The sequence below is a fragment of the Lytechinus pictus genome, chromosome 2 (genome assembly GCF_037042905.1).
Source record: "Lytechinus pictus isolate F3 Inbred chromosome 2, Lp3.0, whole genome shotgun sequence".
In the NCBI taxonomy this organism is placed as follows: Eukaryota; Metazoa; Echinodermata; class Echinoidea; order Temnopleuroida; family Toxopneustidae; genus Lytechinus; species Lytechinus pictus.
This window is the reverse complement of record NC_087246.1, coordinates 13,164,349-13,184,866: the sequence shown is the minus strand read 5'-3', so window position 1 is coordinate 13,184,866 and position 20,518 is coordinate 13,164,349. Positions and strand designations below refer to the sequence as shown.

The 20,518-nt window shown below is 35.3% G+C and overlaps 2 protein-coding genes across 5 annotated transcripts in view; one reads left to right on the top strand and one right to left on the bottom strand.

Moving 5' to 3' along the window:
• The first annotated feature begins 777 nt into the window (after positions 1-777).
• Positions 778-10,995, top strand: LOC129254785 (DNA repair protein RAD51 homolog 4-like). The gene is made up of 9 exons (XM_054893308.2): positions 778-970; positions 2,118-2,179; positions 3,701-3,819; positions 4,200-4,281; positions 5,357-5,485; positions 6,341-6,533; positions 7,145-7,215; positions 7,849-8,019; positions 9,341-10,995. Exons 1-9 carry the CDS (start codon positions 889-891, stop codon positions 9,392-9,394), a joined length of 963 nt encoding a protein of 320 aa, XP_054749283.2. The 5' UTR covers positions 778-888; the 3' UTR covers positions 9,395-10,995.
• The window catches only part of LOC129254786 (tectonic-like complex member MKS1), a 28,607-nt gene continuing 18,504 nt past the window's right edge, over positions 10,416-20,518 (bottom strand). For all 4 annotated transcript variants that reach the window (XM_064109979.1, XM_064109966.1, XM_064109988.1 and 1 more), the window contains 9 exons: positions 19,602-19,644; positions 19,001-19,228; positions 17,190-17,295; positions 16,170-16,240; positions 15,117-15,303; positions 14,709-14,925; positions 14,082-14,141; positions 13,395-13,432; positions 10,416-12,955 (listed from right to left, as the gene is read on the bottom strand). In XM_064109979.1, coding sequence (XP_063966049.1) covers positions 12,894-12,955; positions 13,395-13,432; positions 14,082-14,141; positions 14,709-14,925; positions 15,117-15,303; positions 16,170-16,240; positions 17,190-17,295; positions 19,001-19,228; positions 19,602-19,644 — 1,012 coding nt within the window. In that variant the 3' untranslated portion in view covers positions 10,416-12,893. The remainder of the gene's footprint in view (positions 12,956-13,394; positions 13,433-14,081; positions 14,142-14,708; positions 14,926-15,116; positions 15,304-16,169; positions 16,241-17,189; positions 17,296-19,000; positions 19,229-19,601; positions 19,645-20,518) is intronic.

Sequence of the window (20,518 nt, the reverse complement as noted above, 5' to 3'; positions counted from 1 at the left end):
GGCAGGCAACACTTTTCACTTGCATTCATTAATAGGGCCAATAGGCTATGTGGTTATTTTTATAAGAGAAGTGTCCTTTAGAGTATTCATGTTGGCCTTACTTTTAATAACTTCAATAAATGGAATTTATGCCTGTTGTATTTAACATCAATTAAACATCAGTCATCAGTATGGTATCAAATTAATGATCGATTTCGATTTTATATCAAATAGGGGATTCCCCTGTTCATGCCACTTAGGTGGCTTTTCTCATGGGTTACGCCATTTAGGTTTACAAATTGAGTTAATGTAGTTACGCCATTTAGGGTGCATTTCTGAGGTTGTCGGACATGGGTGGGTAGGAGTCCATGTGGGGGGGGGGGGGGGCACTATTCCGACGAGTGATACCGCCTGCGCCATGGGGTTTCAAAAAGCACAATAAACAAGTATTTTCCATTTTCTGAAAATGCACCCCGAACAAGTACTGCAGGGGCCGCGGAACCGGGGGGGCTGGGCCGCTGGGGGGGCTTCACCCCCCCCCCCGCTTTTTTCCAAAACCGTGTACAAAAACGCAAAAATTACCATACGATTGTGATTTTCTGCATGGTCAGCCCCCCCCCCCCTCACTTTGAAAACCGTTCCGCGGCCCCTGTACTGGCGTGTGAAACCCTACCCTCAAGAAGTATTTGGAAACAAAACGGTACCCTTGACAATTTTTGACCCCCTAAACAAGACGTGTCTGTTGTTACGTTACGCGTCATGCATGTTTAAAACGGTTTAAAGCGTAGACTAGCGTTTGCAGTCGAGTCGAGTCACGTCAGAGTCGAGTTGACTGTTTTGATTTTTGTGCCAACTCGCAGCATTCAGCAATTGCTTATTTTTATGTAATTATAGTATTGCTCTGGAACCATGTCAATTTTGCAAGTCGGGATGTGCCCTTCGATGACCAGTGAGGTTCTCAAAAGTTTGAATATGTGTGGAGTAAAAACTGGTAAGATTTGAAGGATAATAATTGATCAGATCTTTTTTTTAAATCAAATATCAGTCCCACTCGTTACATTCTGTGCGAGTAACGTTATTTTTCACCATTTAATAATCACAGACAGTGACAAACTGACAATGACATGTCAAGTCATTTGTCATTGTCAATTAATGCCATGCAATGGCAATGCCAATTGCATAGACAGATAAATCTGCTGTTTCGGAGGAGTATTTAAACAGTTTCTGATTTTTATAATATCAGTCCTCTTCCTACACAGTCACCATGGTCACAGATCTGATGGGGGTTCCAAACTTTGCAAACATTTCAAAAATATTCATCAGGTTAAAATTCGATCACAAAATTTTTAAATATTTTTTTAATACAAAAACAATACAAAGTCATAGATCTAACGTTAGATCTATTATATATTCATCGTTACCAAATTAACGGCAAGATCGTAAACTATAAAATTGATTGATGAAAAATGTGAAGGCTGAAGCAGGTCAAGGCAAGGGGTTTCGCTGTGCTGTATTGCGATCTCAAATTTAGTCAAAATTTTATTCCGATGGACGAATGGGTGGAGTGCTGAAAAAAGTTTTTGAAAAACGTTCTGAAAAAGAGTAATCTAACTTTGTGGACCAAAGTTTTGTGCAGATTTAAACAGAAACTCAAACTCAAATGGTGAGATATCTGATAAACGACAAAATGTTAAGTATAGAGATCTGTCAGTACCACGTTTTACTCAAATTTTTTATGATATCTGCTTGCAAAATAGTGATATTGTGATGCTTGTTGAGGAGTTCAGATTCTTTTCGGAACGGGCGCTAACAGAGACAAATCTGCTATCTTTTGTCAATATTTTCATGAGTACTGAATTAATCCTAAAGAATTTATGCTAGTGGGTAATTTTAGGTTGCTTTTCATGTTGATGATGACAGATTTTAAAGATATTGAATAGTTTTTTAGATAATGACTGTCAGCAAAGTATGGACACACAAGAAGTTTGGACTCACTGCCATATACAGACGAATATGGCTATAAATCCGTTGACATATATCAACTTCATATTTGCCATGTATACATTATGAGAGTGACAATGACTGTCAATGATTAGAATGTTAGTATTTTCAATGTTTATCTCTTGATTCCCCCACAGTTATAGACTTTGTTACTACAGATACAGAAGAGTTGTCCCAAAAATGTTCCTTGTCCTACAAGGTAAGAAAATTAAGTATTACTCTATAGACACTTTAAAACAATTACCACTGCTGGTGGGTGTTTCATAAAGCTGTTCGTAAGTTAAGAGCGACTTTAAGAACGACTGGTGATCCTTTCTAGTGGTAAATGGTATTATCATTGGCGATGGTTAAGCGCGTAAGAAAGGATCACCAGTTGTTCTTAAAGTCGCTCTTAACTTAATACGAACAGCTTTATGAAACGGCCCCCTGGTTGTATCAAATTCTTAGTGTATATATATAGCTACATGTATGAATATATTAAATTATTTATTCAAGATGTATTCTTCTTCCTTGTTCACTGCCTCTTCCTCTTATTCTTTTCATTATTATCATCATCATCGTCATTGTTATTCCCATTTTTGTCTCACCTGCATAGCAGAGTGAGACTATAGGCGCCGCTTTTCCGACGGCGGCGGCGATGGCGGCGGCGGCGGCGTCAACACCAAATCTTAACCTGAGGTTAAGTTTTTGAAATGACAGCATAACTTAGAAAGTATATGGACCTAGTTCATGAAACTTGGCCATAAGGTTAATCAAGTATTACTGAACATCCTGCCTGAGTTTCATGTCACATGACCAAGGTCAAAGGTCATTTAGGGTCAATGAACTTAGACCATGTTGGGGGAATCAACATCAAAATCTTAACCTAAGGTTAAGTTTTTGAAATGTCATCATAACTTAGAAAATATATGGACCTAGTTCATGAAACTTATATATAAGGTTAATCAAGTATCACTGAACATCCTGCATGAGTTTCACATCACATGATCAAGGTCAAAGGTCATGTAAGGTCAAAGAACTTTGGCCACGTTGGGGGTATTTGTTGAATTGCCATCATATCTCTATAAGTGTATTGGTCTAGTTCATAAAACGTGGAAAGAGTAACCAAGTATCACTGAACATCTTGTGCGAGTTATAGTAGTTTTCAAAATCAGCACTGCTGCTATATTGAATCGCGTGATGCAGGTGAGACGGCCAGAGGCATTCCACTTGTTGTTATTCATTATCCCAGTATAACTTCCTTTATGAGCTGCCAAACGGATTACTACATCAAGCATCACATATCAAATAGTTATTATCATCATCATCATCATCATAGTATTAATTGTTTTTCTTCTTGCAATTGCTTCCAATGGAGAAAATGTAAAACATTTCCTGGCCCAACAATGTCCAAAGCAGGTAACGGAATGTTTGTTGTAGGACAGAATAATTATTTGCAACTTTATCAGGGTTCTCTAGCATTTCAAGACAGATATTAGTCTGAAACATAAAAAAATTGTCAACAGTATCATGAGAAGCAACATATCACGAACCGAATATGACTTTCATCAAAACATTTACGGAAGCTCTAATTTCTTTATAGTACTGAAAAACTGCTGTCTTTACTGATAAACAATTACAGTAACCATTTTCGTCTGATTCTATTAGGCTTGCACACACGTGGTATGCCACTTTCTATATTCCCTGGATTTTATTGTTTCTTTCCTTTTGTTTTTTTCAGGTCCTCTCGTCAATCAGAAGATTGCTCCTGGCCCAGTATTCAGCCTTCCCCATCAATGGGAGTGATCTGTATGATGAGGTTCTATCAACAGTTGCATATCTATCAACAGGTTGTGACATGTGAGTGAATGTTAGTTCTAAGCAGTGATTAGATAGTTTTTTATGAAGAGGATGGAGTAATCAATTCCAATTTTAGGAGGGGTGAAGAATCGACACCCCTCCCCCCCCCCAAAAAAAAGGGAGTGTTGATTGACTTGTACAAAATATGATAATTAACAGGATAGATGAGACAGGTCTGAACATTAACTATAAACAAGCAGCCAGAGCAACAATTATACAAAATAAATTACCGGTATGCAAAATGTCTCCTGATAAATTATGGTTGGAATACTACCCATGTTACTTTATTGAATCCTTTTTGTCACAAATTACTCTAATACGTAAGGAAAACTTAGTTTGCGTGTGTTTATGATTTCAATTTATAATTTGACTTTTTATAGCATTGATAAACTCCTGGACAGTGGAGTCTATACCTCAGAGGTGACAGAGGTTGTTGGTCAAGCAGCTGTTGGCAAAACACAGGTAAGCAAAATAATGTACAATGCTTCACCTGCTATTCTATTGAGATTTCTATTTTTCATAGGATTGCCGACTAATATGTTTATTAGTAATAATAATAATAATATAGGGTATTTATATTGCGCACATATCCACCTTGTTAGGTGCTCAAGGCGCTCCTACATTACCCGGCTAAGCTAGGCGTAGTAGACGGTAAGACCATCCAAAGTTGTCCGTTTCATGAGAGATGAACTGCAATATTCATCTCTGGCAAGTTTAATGAGTTAAACTACGATATATTCTTAGTATTGGTGTTAATCACAAAATGACATATTTTTCATTTTTTTAAAACTTTTCTTTCTCAATGCCCCCACCTGTTCTTGAAGTGAATTGGGACATGCAATATTGCTTATATGTTATGCCCTATATACTAAAATCTTTGATTAATATTGTTATCATAAGAGAAAGAAACAGAATCCAATAAAATGACCACTGATTACTTCTTTGTATATGCAAAACAATTCTGGTATAAAATGAGTTGCTTAAGTAATTAGGAAAACAAACTTTTATTAGACCTTTTTTGTCTTCATGGTATGCATAACACATTCATTTTGGGTCTTTTCAATTAGTTTTCATTATTTCTCATTTTTTTGCTTCACGGTGTCAGAACTTACATTGGCAATACAGCATTCCATCTTATTTTCAAAGAATCTCTCTCAAATTTAATGGATTAGTTTGATATCTGATGAAATGATGGTGACAATTGTTTTTTCATATATAGACTTTAAAACCCAGCTTGTCTTGGTGGTGTTTTAATATTTATTGTTATTCTATTCCTGTTCCAAGCTGTTTTCACTGAAAATATTTGATTCAACATATTGAATCATCCTTCCAACGAGTAGGCCTACTAGTGTTATTTGAATTAGCAATTAAATAAAATCATTTATGCCTAGCAACAAATAATTCCATTTATGCCATTATTTAGTGAGTTATTTAGTTTATGGTGCTTTTATTCAGTCAAAACTGAACATTCGACTTCATCAGAATGATATGTTTTGGCCATGTTGACATGTTGTCTTTATCATTGTTTTTTGTTTAGTTCTGTCTAACCCTAGCAGCATGTGTAGCTGTATCATCTGAACAGAATGTTCTCTTTGTGGACACCAATGGTGGGTTTGATGCTGGTAGACTTCATGAAATTATTGCTCATAAAAGCACAAGTGAAAAGGTACAGTAAGGATTGTATCTTTCTTTTTTCTTTCTTTCTTTCCTTCTTTTTTTTTTCTTCCTAGTAATCTAATTAAGAAATGAATAAATGCCACTCAGAATTATTTGCTGCAGTAGTTCACCCCACTCCATTTAAATTTCATTACATTAATGTTACAAAGATGCTCAGCATTCACTTTAGTTCAGAAATACTAACCAAAATCATTCATTAAAACCAAAACCAGGAGTGACAAACATGATCTCATTTAGATTTTCAGCCAGAAGCATTTATGATTTATGTGTGTCTCAATGATCTGCCTATGAGTTACGCAAACTATCATATTTCTTCTTTTTTTTTTATCATGAAAGATAAAATGTACAAAACAATACACTTAAGTTAAATAAATTGTATCTCCATATTGTCATATTCTTCTCATTTCATAACCAAAGAAACTTTTGAAAAACTTTTGACCATGATGTTTGAAAATTTGTTCTTGATGAATGAGGTGGCAAATGTCACTCAATAAAAACATAGTGTAAGTGAACCTAGGGTCAACTAAACCACCATAGTGAGAATACCATCCTACAAGTCCTGTGATATTTACCAAGTACATCAATGTAAATGCAACAGTTGTACAGAACTCGGGGGGGGGGGGGGGTTTCCTAAAGTTTTATGTGAATTGTCTTCAAAATCATTTACTCTTGTGCCTTTATCAAATACCTGCAAACATTTAAAACCTAGGGCCCGCAACAAAAAGGTTAGCGATTAATCGTACCTTGTAGTCAATGCAATCAATCATAGAAAAATGTTCCACGATGATTGCTATGCTTTGTGTTACGGGCCCCTTCTGCATTTCAATCCTTTTCTATTTTTCAGATTACAGCAGCAGCATTGCAAAAAATACACTGTGCAAAGACCTTTGACCTGTATGACCTGCTTGACCTTTTAGAGTCCATCAAGGCATCCATAGACAGTGGGACTGATGTATTCTATAGTTCATTGAAGCTAGTAGTTGTGGATTCTGTCACAGCCGTCTTAGCACCACTGCTTGGGGGCAAGCACAGCGAAGGTGAGAAGATTGATTATGAGTCATAGTTAGCAATTATTTTTATATAAATCTTTTGAAATAGAATTTGTTAGTATGATGTATATGTTAGTACTGACATAGTTTACATCAACGAGACATTGTTAAATAATGAAATCTAGGCTGTAAACCAAATATGCTGAAATTTGCCAACATAGATTAAACATAAGTGGGCATGTGTACTTCTGGACAATAGACCTGTCTACTTGCAGAATTCCTTGTATGTATTTCTAATTGTTGAGCAAAATTACACACATTTTACCAAGATAATTTGGAACATAAATGGACAAATTATTTGATGGTCATGTTGTTGGCTTTCAGTTCAAATTCATTTGTGATTACCACCACTTGATTTTATATTTAATATGTTGGCGACAAGATTCTCTACACCTTTTAATAAGTCATACAATTTAGTTTAAAGATGAATTATGAGCCATTTTATACTGCAGATCGTAATAAGTCAGCAATATGACATTCCCTTCCAAAGTCCCTATAATGAAGCTTTTCTCTGAATACAAGATTTTAATTTGCTTTTGTGCAATGTTGAGAAGGACAGAGAAAGATTTCCATGTTTTTTCATCTTTCTTCGATGCTAGGTCAGGGAATGATGGTACATCTGGCAAGGTCATTGAAGTCTCTCGCTGCTGATTACTCCATAGCTGTTGTGGTAAGTTGAGAAATTTGACATATCTTATAAAGAATTGCAATCGATCAATCAATCAAAACCAGCGATGCCAACATCTAGAATTACTCTAACTGTGCAGTGCTTTCTAAATACATGGATTATGTATACCCTTACATGCATCATTATCTTCAGTGTTATTAGTGTGTTCCTCGTTGTTTCCATAGGGTTGTTTACATTTCTTGCATGAAGTATTATGACATTGATGGAATTTCCATAGTTGAGATTGATCAAATCAATCACAACTCCTTGTGAGACAGGGCCCTGCCTACTTATTACAAAACACTTTATTGCTGCCAGAGCACATGTTGTATTATGAAAAAATATGGGTGGAAAGACCCATATATAAAAAGTAGAATATTCATTAAAAATGTGTTTGAAATCAGCAAGATATGGTACATGTAATGAAGATTTTCTATATCTTGTAAACATTGTAATTGGATGTCCAAATACTTGTATTTGTTTATGTCCATAAAAAAGACAATAATTACAACTCATTTGTTAGAAATTGCATGATTACATCATTGATGATTATCATGACTGTAATACTCATCATCTGCCATTTTTTTCTTTCTTCCATTTATTTGATTTTATATGCTTCTTGACTTTTTGTGGCAGGTATGTAATAACATGGTGAGAGGCGAGAGAGGTGAACCCAAACCGGCTTTAGGCAGGACCTGGTTGAGTGTACCTCACATACGTATTCAACTGAGAGCAGATCGTAGAGATGGGATCAACGGTCGGGATGACCTCAATAGAACAGCATCTCTTGTCAAATCTCAAAGACAGGTATGTACCGATGCAAACATGTGTTTAGCGCTGAGATGGTATAAAGCAACTTATTCTAATAATGATACAGGATGAGGTGGCTTATTTCAGTCTTGTGAATGGGAGGTCTTAATGTTAGGTTAAACTTGAGTCATATCGAGTCAAACCAAACACTAAAAAAATGGGATTGTGTGCCTTGTCTGTCACTGATATATTACAATTGAGGAGAATGATAACATTGTTTTGTAGAGACTGCTGGAAGAACAGCTTATGTGGCTAACCTGATAGGAAATGTGATCAATTATTTTTCTTTTACTGGTAAAGCTTTTGCCATCATAACCCAATCAATAATGCAGTAATTTTAAATATATTTTGGTGCACTGCTACCACTGCTGTGAACTTTCCCTACCCTTCTACATCATGTTAATGTTTACAACAATGCAATCACATCCTAGAATTTACCCATTTAACACCTGGGTGGAGAATGGCAAATGTAGATTTAAGCCAAAAAGGACATACAGTGGTGCTCAAAGTTAGAGAACCCCACCAGAAAAATAAATACATTTTAAGTGTTAAATTTCTGCCATGTTTTAGATATTTAATTGTGAAGTCAGGTGATAAAATATTACATTCAATAAAGTTTGTTTCGCTGGGCTAGCCAGACATTGTTGTATTATTGTCTACATTCATCACATAAAGGAGTGCATTTTGTGGTTAGGTGGGGTTCACGAAATTTTGAGCCGAACTGTAAGTGCCATTGTGAGATATGAAAATAAATCTATGTCTTCATGAGTCAAAGTCCAGAAGTTTTAGCCAATTAAGAAATAGCTAGTGCTGCAATGTCTCAATGCACTAGGTTTGTTGATCACTTGGTCTAATCTACTTTAATAGGAGTCGTTTTGTTTTTACTATGAAAAATTATCTAGCTGTCACTTTGTCTTACTTTAGCCAAGTTTTCAATTTCCAGTTTGTCTATTCAAATGAGTAATATTTGACCTGGTGGGAATTTGTCAAAATGAAAATTATAATGGTGGGAATTTGTCAAAATGAAAATTGTAATGGTGGAAATGAGATTAAAAAATTGATAATTCAAATGGCCAAATAGACAAAATGGTTTGAAGACAAACCGTAAGCAGACACAAGACCGTGACATCAAATGGGATTGGGCAAAGCGAGACTGAACTATTGAGGCAGTCCAATCTTTCATACTATTCGTTCTCATTGTGTGAATATCAACAGTGTCTATTACAGGTTTATCATATCACACATGATTATGAATGAATTTGATGAATATATAATAAACATTGTTTGATTATTTTTATTCTCTATCCTTCTACACCAGGCTATTAACACATCCTGTAATATAGTAATTGGAAGTCAAGGGGTGTATGGATGAACAGATACCACAGAACTCACTGCCATGTAAAGCTCATGGCTGTGTAAGCATAGAGGATCCTGCTGTTCAGCCATCTTTCATCCTGCAACTGAACGGCCATCATTGCTGATGAAAAGAGTCTAGCCATTTTCAGAGACAATCTGAAATTAAGTGGTTTATGGATGAATGAATACCACAGAACCAGCTGTCCAGCCATGATTGAGCATCATAACCAGTGAAAGAAATCCAGCCTATTTCTGTAGAGATGCTGAGAAAAAATCTTGGTGGTAGAATGTGATGGTGGTTCATTTTTCGGTAAGGTGGTACCTGAGAAACCAGTCACATCCATTGGACCCTTTCTTTTCAGCCATATTTATTCCTGCAAGTTAATGGGCATCGTAGGCTATAAAAGGACTTGTGCCATTATCAGAGAGAGAAGAGGTTATCTGAGAGAAATCTTGGCAGTATGGCTCAACTCAATGTTACTATGATTGCATTTATCTTAAGTATCTTTTAGGCATTCGAGCCCTTAATGAAGGAGGGACTGAATGGGACACTGAAAGGGAATCTAAATTTAAAAAACTTGTTTTCATTTAAGAGTACCCCTAAGCTAGTAGACAGTAGCTCACAAATGTCACATTGATGGCCATTGTCCCAATATTGATGGGTAGTGGTGATGTGAAAGTACCATCAATAACTCTGTAGAGCAATATTCTTACAATCTGGTAAGGTTTCAAAAAACGGGCAGCATGATTTTTTACTGACAACTGTTATAAGCTACTGAAATCCTTACATCTAATTGGCTGAGAGCAAACTTGTCATTAATTATTACTAACAAAATGATTCATGGAACACTATCTAGGTCAACAGATATGTGTCCATGAATTAAACATCTTCATCCTGTATAAGATCATTCATCACTTTTCAGATGTACTACAAAAAAAATTTTAGATGAAGTTTGATTATTCTCCTGAGATATACCAATTGAGCCACCCCCCCCCCAAATTAGGAAAACAAATTACACAAATTATTCAATATCACATTTCTCTTTCGGTAACTTTAAATAAAATTTATTTACAAAATTTTACAATTTGCATTTATAAAATGAAGGTACTGTAATTATTAAGTGTGAGAACAGAGCAGTACAGTTAGGGTTTAATGTCAATGCATCAAGCATTTTCTTTCCCAAGTTAAATTGCTTGCAACACGCACTTTTTGTGCAGTCATTGATCCTTCCAAATGTTCATCATTTAGAAGCTTACAAAAAAGGCACAGGGGCCGAGAGAATCTTTCCATCAATATTGTGTCTGGAACATAGGAAAGAACAGAGCCATGTAAACAAAGTGTGAACAGAGTATGTGCAAATACACCCAAGGAGTCTTGAGAACTGTTGTTGTCAATTAATTATCCTGACCTATGAGGGTTCTTTTGCATTTGTTAGGCTCTTTATAGTCATGAAGAATGATTCTCTGTAAATTCCAATGATTAACCTTTAATGCGTAAAGCTGTTTAAAGGGTTAGCCTCTACGGTACACTAAGATGATTAAAACTTGTCTTAAAAATGAATACAAGTCCATAAATGATGATACTTGTCATGGAATACAATAAACTTTTGGCACAAAGATTAGTCTGAATTCAAGGTGATATATATGTTTTGGATGGATTTAATTCAATTGATTGGTAGTAATGGTGGTGATGATGGTGGTGGTGGTGGTAATTGTGATGGTGGTGACGATTGTGATGGTGGTGACGATTGTGGTGGTGGTGGTGATTGTGATGGTGGTGACGATTGTGGTGGTGGTGGTGATGATGGTGGTGACGATTGTGATGGTGGTGGTGGTGGTGATGATGATGATAATGGTGGTGGTGGTGGTGATGATAATGGTGGTGGTGGTGATGATGATGGTGGTGATGGTGATGATGATGAAAGTAGTTCTTATAGGTATGATGCCAATTAACGCCGAAAATCAAATAAGATCAATAAAAGTTTAAGTAAATTGGGACAGATAAGAAGAGAGTTATGAACATTTAAATATTGAGAACAATATTCCTCCCAGTGGTAAAGTAAACAAGATCTATGATGTAACATTTGTATAACTCTCCTCTTTGGACACAAAACTTCTCTTTTTTGCTCATTCTAATGAAAGGACAAATAATTTATCCATGATGAATAGAAACCTGTACTATATGTCCTCTAATTAAAAAAGCACAACTGACCTTGTGACAGATTGAAGATGAAAGAGAAAATGGGAAGTTGTACAATTGTGAAATCACAGATCTTGGTCGTATTGCCAGAATAATTACTACATATTCCAATTGCAATATGATGCAGGTAATGATCAATTAATATGCAATATCAAATACTTCTGAACACGGCATATTCCTATTTATTTTAATTACACAAAAAAAATGTATTGCACAACTGATTTCATAATTGAAATTAAGATAGAATAATTAATTTTAAAAGAAAAAATTAAAATTTGGTGGTACTTTACCCAGCAGCCTTTTAATATCAATTAGATGAATCAGTACTAGTAATACAAATGATATGAGTACATTTCCTTACGGGCAGTTAGCTAATCAGGGTCCCGTAACACAAAAGTTAGCAATTAATCGTACGCTTTATTTTTACGATTGACTGTACACTGTATTCAATGGAATCAATCGTAGAAAAATGTTCTACGATCATTGCTAAGCTTTGTGTTACGGGCCCCAGATCACATTGCACATTCTGCTTTCTGTATATTTCAGTTAGTATTACTAATACGCTCTGAAATAAATCTCACCATCCCTCAATATTTTTTTTTCAAAATAAAAAAAATGTCGAAGGGGTCATAATGCCCCCCAGAGTGTTAGGGTTATTTTAGAGTAATAAATAACCTGTGGTGTTGTATTTAAACAAGATGAGCCAGCATCTTTACTCCATTCATATTACACACAATACAGCCAGCTGCTTGGTTTCCCTAGCATTCAACTAAGAAACAAGTTCACAACCTATTTTGATTAGAAAATTAATTGAAGGGACACTTCACAAATAGTATGTGTAGTTAACTTGCCTTACTGGCACAAGAACAAATACAGGGCAGACTTACAAATAAACCCAACTGTAATGCCTTTCACAGGTTACAATGAAAACTAAATATGGGATAGGAGCAATGGCCTCCAGCTTCCATGACAGATACAGTACTCAGACCAAACCATTAAATGTACATGGTAGTTTTCATGAAGGCATATGTAGTGTGCATAGCTATTCGGGTATTTACCATTAAGCTGCCTGCTTAAATCAATATCATCTCAGAGTCATTCTAAAAATGCTCATTTTAACTTACATGTCTAATGAATTATCAATTTTCCTCTTGAACATGATCCCTTCTTCAACCATCTTCTGAAAGGATCCATCTTGTCCAAAGGGAAGAAATATGCTCTTCTAGGCCATTTCACACTGGGTTATATTTTTGTTCATGTCCACTCAAACATTATTCCTTCAGATGATTTCAACTGTTCCATTATCAACAAAGTTTCATATTTTTGTTAATGTATCCTTAGCATTCTGCATTCTCCTCCTTGCTTTCTGGAACAAATCTGGAAAACAAAGACAGTTTTACAAGTTAGTGCTTTAATTTCCATTCTTCTCTGTAAATAATTTACAACCATCATTTCCCATATGTTAATAACTATTTTAATGTCTTACTTCACACTTTGGCTCTTACATATAATAACATAATGATTATCCGCTTATAGTGCTTAATAACACATTGGAACAAGATTTCTCAAGTACTTTACAGATATTGCTATTACTCCGGTACACTTCAAAAGAGAGTTGGGGGATGAGAACCTTACAACAAATTGTTAAAATGGACGAGTTAACTGGGCACATCTCGCATTAAATACCTTCTATTCTAACACCAAAGATTCAACTGCACCTTTAAAATGCAGTTTATATTTGGATGGGATGATACCTCAATGATAACAAGGAGAGATTGACTAATACAATGGTCAGAACTCTAACGAGTGTACTTACCCATGACACTTGCCACTGATGCCTGCATTGTCATTCCACTGCAAGGGAAGAAAATATCAACTTCAGTTTCAAAATTTTAAAAGCTTTTGATAATAGTAATACAGTTGTGTAATAATATCCTGGTTACAAAGGTAGGCATATCAGGGCAACGTCTAATTTCTACTAAAATCAGTTTACGTTCCTTTCCAACTGGCTCATCTCCAATTCAACAATGTGCACATTTCACAATCCTTGCACGCATGTGCCCCTATTGTGTTGTCGCCCCTTTCCATTAATCCTAAAAGATTTGTCAACAATACTGTACCCAATACCATGTATTAATGCTTTTAATACTCTTCAAAAGTTTACCAATCTTATTAAAAAGTACACTTTTTCTGGGACCTAAGTTGTAGTTTAATTGATTAATCCTTAATTACTGATAATTCTTGGGGTTCTTCAGTTTTTCATTTCTCAGTTGTGCTGTATGCTATCGAGGAAAAACTTGTCGACCCACAAGTAAATGTAGGCCATTCTTGACAATGAATGGTAGTGGTGCACGCAATAGAAAACGCAAAAATTAAGAATATATAAACACTCTATTCAATATAAAATACCAGAGAATTATATTCAAATGATATATTAAAAAAAATCATAGATGAGACTCATAATACCTTTAATTTTCCCTTTGTGATTCACTACTGAACTCACCCTAATTTGTCTATCAACGTTCCAACATTCTTCCGTTTTGATGTCTGGTCCATGAAAGCCCTGTAAACACAAGGAAAATATAATGTTGAAATTGTTAGCAACACAGTTTGTATCCATTTGTTTGAATACCAGTTGTCCAATTTTCAGATCATCTGATACATCTAAGCCAAAAACTTATAATAGTCCATGAATCCTGACAGATGCCAGAATTTGATCTTGTAGTCTAATGATATATACCAAATAGAAGAATAAACAATTTTCTGCTTCTCTTCACAACATTCATACAATTTTGCCACATTACAAAGGGATCTTTGTGGATAGTTTAAACAATATAATCTACAAACTCCACAAGCGTCGAAGATGGCAATCAGTATCATACAAGACAAGTATGTTAATACGGATTATCATTTCAAGTTTGATGTTGACTTGTGGTGTTTGTGTTGGGCTGATATTTTTCATCAGCACAAACACCAAACTTGAAAAATGAGGCTAGTCCTGAAATGAATCTAGCCTAGTATTGAACTGTAGTATTGAATCATTTTTATGAGCCCACATTAGGAGTTAAGGGAGACATACTGAATTGTGCTCTGAGCACCGACACCAACACCAAACTTGAAATCACCCTACCTGCTCTGTTGCATGAGATTCAGTTTGACTGTCACACTCCCTGTTGTCTCAGTCATGAGTCCAAACCTACTAAGCACCTTCCCGTCGTGAGTGAGCGGTACCGACACATAGCTTGAGTCTTCAAGCTCCGGGGATCCACCAATGAAAAACCGCCTCATTTCATCGTACGAGCTCCTTCCCAATGGTCGCCACATGTTCACATCAAATGAGTAGGTGCCTATTACATGCAGGAATATGAAGGAATATGGGGATACAGTATGGAACTTTAAAGCATTACTATATTGTCGAAAAGCATTCTGTTTTGGCTCATGATTTTAATGTGAATCAATTGTTGTTCATTCAGTTCTCTAGGAAGAATAAAGACAATCCTGTTTACCAATAACAAAGACTTAAATGACCTCTACATACCAGGATTAGGGGGTAGAGTGATGCACCCATAGCCTTCAGTCCTATACCTCTGCCAGGAATCTAGTGATAGGACCTCTAGGAAGAGTTGAGGCCACTTAGGAAGAGTATCTTGGTCCTCCTCTGTAAAATCTTTCATCTGGTAGTATACTTCCATATCAAATGGATGGCTAAAGTAGGATGTGTATTCCTGAGGGATTCAACAGTACATGACATTACCCCCAGAACAGACAAATTTGTACAACCAAATCGCTGACATTGACATTGTTGGTATCAATTACAGCTTTTAAAAATATCAGTCTGACAGGAAACCATGCTCATTTTGCTAATTACAGCCTAGGTTGAATATCTTGGGTCCACAGAAATCTCTTTGAATTGGCAAAATTTGACTTAGAAGATTTTATTAACACATGGTTTGCACATTCTGGTCTAAAATAATGCTTCACGTTAGGCAGTGGTATATGAGTCAAAAAATTTGAGGGGCTAGATGTGATCTATCGCGTTGAATTCATAAAAGCAAAGTGAGCGAGCAAAAATTTTGACATTTTTATGACAAAAATCCAATGATAGATTTTTACATAATATTCAGAAAACCATATAATATTTTTACCCTTTTCTCTTTTTTATTCTTGGTCGTGGAAATTTTTGTTGGGGCCCCCCATCAGTACACCACTGACGTTAGATGATTCAACGAGTGGAAGGTCGACTTATCCAGAGTCTAATGTACAGATAAATGAACTAATTTTCTTCCAGAATCACTTGGCGCAAATTATCCTTTATAATGACAAACATTTCAAATGTCATGTTGTGTGGTTACGTTAAAATATTATTTTTTTTTAATCATTACCAAAGCAAAATTTATTATTAAGTTTAATTTTACCAAATCCGGTCATTTAAAAAGGGACCTTGTAACACGAAAGATACAATCAATAGTATGATCAATCGCAACTGCAAGTCTATGGAAACCATGAACATAAGGTCACAAAACAATGGATTGTAAATTATGACTAACGTATAAAAAGAAATAACGAAAAAGAATAATAGTATTATACTCACTCTATCAATCTCCTTTGTATAACAGGTTTGTGTTACTCCAGATAACATCTGAGCTCTATTAGCTTCCCAGTCTGAGAAATAACAATGATAATGACAAAGCAAAAATTACATACACTGTAAAAAATGAAGTGCTAATTTAGCACTTAAAGTGCTTGTATAGTGACTGCACTACGAGTGCTGATTTTCTAGTTTAAATTTAAACTAGAAAATCAGCAAACGTAGTGCAGTCACTATACAAGCACTGTAAGTGCTAAATTAGCACTTCATTTTTAACAGTATACTACACTACAGTAGAAAAACCTATGTAGAACATCAATAATAATAGGCATTTATATAGCACCATCGAATATAAGAATTAATCTATTCTAAGGTACACTATCATTATTATTATAATACCCTACCTTTAAAGATAAAAACCAGTTGTTGTAACGATCTCAAAATGGGTTCGAACAAAGTCCAATAAAATGACCACCCAAGTGTTTGTATGTATGAATAAAAAATATGTGCCAAATGACTGGAAAAAAATGTGTAATTGCTGAGAAATGAGCAAAATAAGCAAGGAACTCCTATTTAAATATTGGATATTTTTCCAAACGATATAAATATATATACACTGTCCCATGTGCCTTTTTGAGATAAAAAAAATCACCTGAATTACAGTGTTTAAGCTAAGATTTCATGATTTCACAAAGAAATTTTTTTCTTAGGGTTAAACTTTGATTTTGCAAACTAATACATGCTTCAGCTAGGATTCATCATTACTAGGCCATCAATACAGTAAAAGATCAAACAAGCACAAAGTTATTTTATAAAATGACATTTTATTATGTATTAATTACTAGTAATAATCTTATTTCACAGAAAACTAATACAAGTTTGCATAAAGCTGTCTGAAAAATAGTTCTAACACCCAATAAATAAGGATTTAGAAGTTATTATAACAACAAGTCACCAAGATTAAACATTTATTTTATATAATGGAATATATAACTTACGTCTATAATGGGAGATATAACTTACGTCTAGGTAATTCCACAAAGTAATGTACATAGAGTCCATCATACTCAAAGTTCTTGGCCGATACTATCTCACCAAGTATACACAGCCTCAATGTACTTGGTGGCACCTGTAAGAATTTTTTTTTAATTGCAGACAATTTCAAGGTAAGGTAAGGTAAGGAATTCCATAAAATGTTCAGTATTTTTCCTAGCAATATTAATACACTGTCCAAAATATGCCCTTTTGTGTTAGTTATCATCAGAATTATCATTTTTCAGTTGAGATTTCATGATTTCACGAAGATGAGTTGATTTCAATGTACCAGATCTAGATCTATGATAATATGGTGGTAATTGAACTTGAAACTTTCTCATGAAATACTTATTGGCTGCAATTACTTTCTTTTACATTTAAATTGATTTTTTATTAACAACAAGTGGAGTGCCTCTGGCAGTCTCAGCTGCATCACGCGATTCAATATAGCAGCAGTGCTGACTTTGAAAACTACTATAAAATAATTATTCACAAAAAACACCATTCATATAATGATACAATACTACGCCACAACTAGGCGTTGTGGCGTGCGCCTGTAATCCAAGCTGTGGGGAAGTTACAAATTGATGCAGAGGTTCGAGGTTCGAGCCCTGGTCACGTCTTTCGGATGGTGACGTTAAAGGTCGGTCCCAGACGTAAATAATCATATCTGATTGATACACGTCTGACAAAACTCAAATACACACACACACACACACGTTCATTGACAATAAATGACATTTGACCTTGATCATGTGACCTAAGACTTGTCAGTGATACTTGATTACCCCTATATCCACATTTTATAAACTATATCTATAAACTTTGAAAGTTATGACAGCAATCTAATAACTACCTCCAAAATGGCCAAAGTTCAATGACCTTTGACTTTGGTCATGTGACCTGAAAGTCGCATGAGATGTGCAGTGATATTTGATTACTCTTATGTCCAAGTTTCATGAATCAGATCCATAAACTTTTAAGTTATGATGGTAATTCAACAAATACCCCCAACATGGCCAAAGTTCATTGACCTTTGACCTTGGTCATGTGACCTGAAATTTGCACAGGATATTCAGTGATACTTGATTACTCTTATGTCAAAGTTTCATGAACTAGACCAATAAACTTTCAAAGTTATGATGGTAATTCAACAAATACCCTCAAATTGGCCAAAGTTCATTGACCTTACATGACCTTTGACCTTGATCATGTGACTTGAAACTCAGGCAGGATGTTCAATAATACTTGATTGACCTTATGTCCAAGTTTCATGAACTAGGTCCATATATTTTCTAAGTTATGATGACATTTAAAAAACTTAACCTTAGGTTAAGATTTTGATGATTCCCCCAACATGGTCTAAGTTCATTGACCCTAAATGACTTTGACCTTCGTCATGTGACCTGAAACTCAGGCGGGATATTCAGTAATACTTGATTGACCTTATGGCCAAGTTTCATGAAATGGGTCCATATACTTTCTAAGTTATGCTGTCATTTCAAAAACTTAACCTTCGGTTAAGATTTGGTGTTGACACCGCCGCTGATGTCGGAAAAGCGGCGCCTATAGTCTCACTCTGCTATGCAGGTGAGACAAAACATATCCCAATTATAAGAGCAAAATAGGGACAACACAAATTGCACAATTAAAGAGTGATACATGAAACTAAAGATGTGAAGATTATCAACTTAGTGTTCTAAGATATACATGATCTAATTCTATGGCTGCAAGTCGGAAATGTATTTATATATAAAAAGGTGCAAACAGGACATTATTTAGTAAAGACATGGCCATACCTGCTCAAAGTCTTGGCCTACGTAAGCTGTGATGATGTCTGTATGTCTCTGGAGGAGTTCATGGTACATCTTATTCTCCTTGGCTTGTTCCTTAGAACTCATAGCAGTAGATGCTAATGTCAAACTGTACTGGAATGTATCCCTCCCTCCTGTGTCAGTCACAATGGTGTAAGGCTCTCGATGATGAGTGAAGTCAGGGGATACCGTGATTACTCCACCCATAGATACCTGTGAAATGGACACACTGTACTGTATATCTATACAATGCCTATTCAAAAATTATATTGTATGTACTCATTCTTTTCCTGATTTTTCAAAGATTACTTTAACATTGTTTTAAAATACATTTGTCTTTGTTCCAAATTTAATATTGATATAAAATATGGGCACTGTACCCTTTAGTCTCCCCCCCCCCTTCCCCACAAACTCACACAAAGATATGCACACCCATACATTCACACAAACACACTGTATGACCTGCTGTATCTCTCTCTTTCTCCCTCTCTCTCATTTCCCCACTCTCTCTCTCTCTCTCTCTGCAATATCCACCTGATGCAATAAAAAAAAAGCAACACCAATTAAAATATGATGATAGTCTTACCTTGATGGTACACAAAGTGCATTCATCTTCTTCTTTGGGTTCACTGAAATGAAAAATCATGAGTGAAATGATAAAGAAGTGCACATCTAAATCTAACTAGAATTTTAATTCGTCTTGAGGACGAATTAGGTGATCTGTCTGTCATTCTCATGATCACGATGTAATATTTGATCATTATATCCATGGCAATGCACATCAATATAATCATCATCATTAAAAACAGACTTTTATTAACAAAAGAACATATTAAATACAGCAGCTGAAAGACAAAATATTACGTTGTGTAAACGATCTTGTTGTATTAGAGAATGCCAAATGCAATTTCGCAAGTGACTACACGAAATAGTTAAAATAATGTTGCCGAAATCCATGAATGTAGAATCAAATTTTGAGAAAAATCAGTATTTAATAGACGTTACACACAAATACATTAGCAAAAAAAAAGAACATTGTCAAGTGAGTTTCGAACCAAGGACCTTCGCATTGCAAGGCAGGTGTGCTATCCATTAGACTACACAGCGCCCCATACTCTCTTAGTTCAAAGAAGGAATATTATCTTAAATTGACTTATGACAGTGAAAATTGGCATTGTGATATGCCTCTATAAATTCTCAGTTTTGAGGATGAATAATTAATATAAATGAAAATTTTATTGAATATTTAGTAAGAGTATCAGCTCAGCTACAATATGTCGAAATCTGGGCGAAAAATGATCAAGAATTACGGAGTTATAGTCATATTTGCAAAATAATTAAAACGTCATGAAACGAAAATGGAAAATTTTAGTTCCGACGCCATTTTGATGACGTGATGATAAAATTTAGGGTCAAATGTGACATGAAATCACATCTACAATTCATACTCTATCCGAATATAAAAGAAAATATAGGGGTCAACGGACTATCTGAAGAGTTATA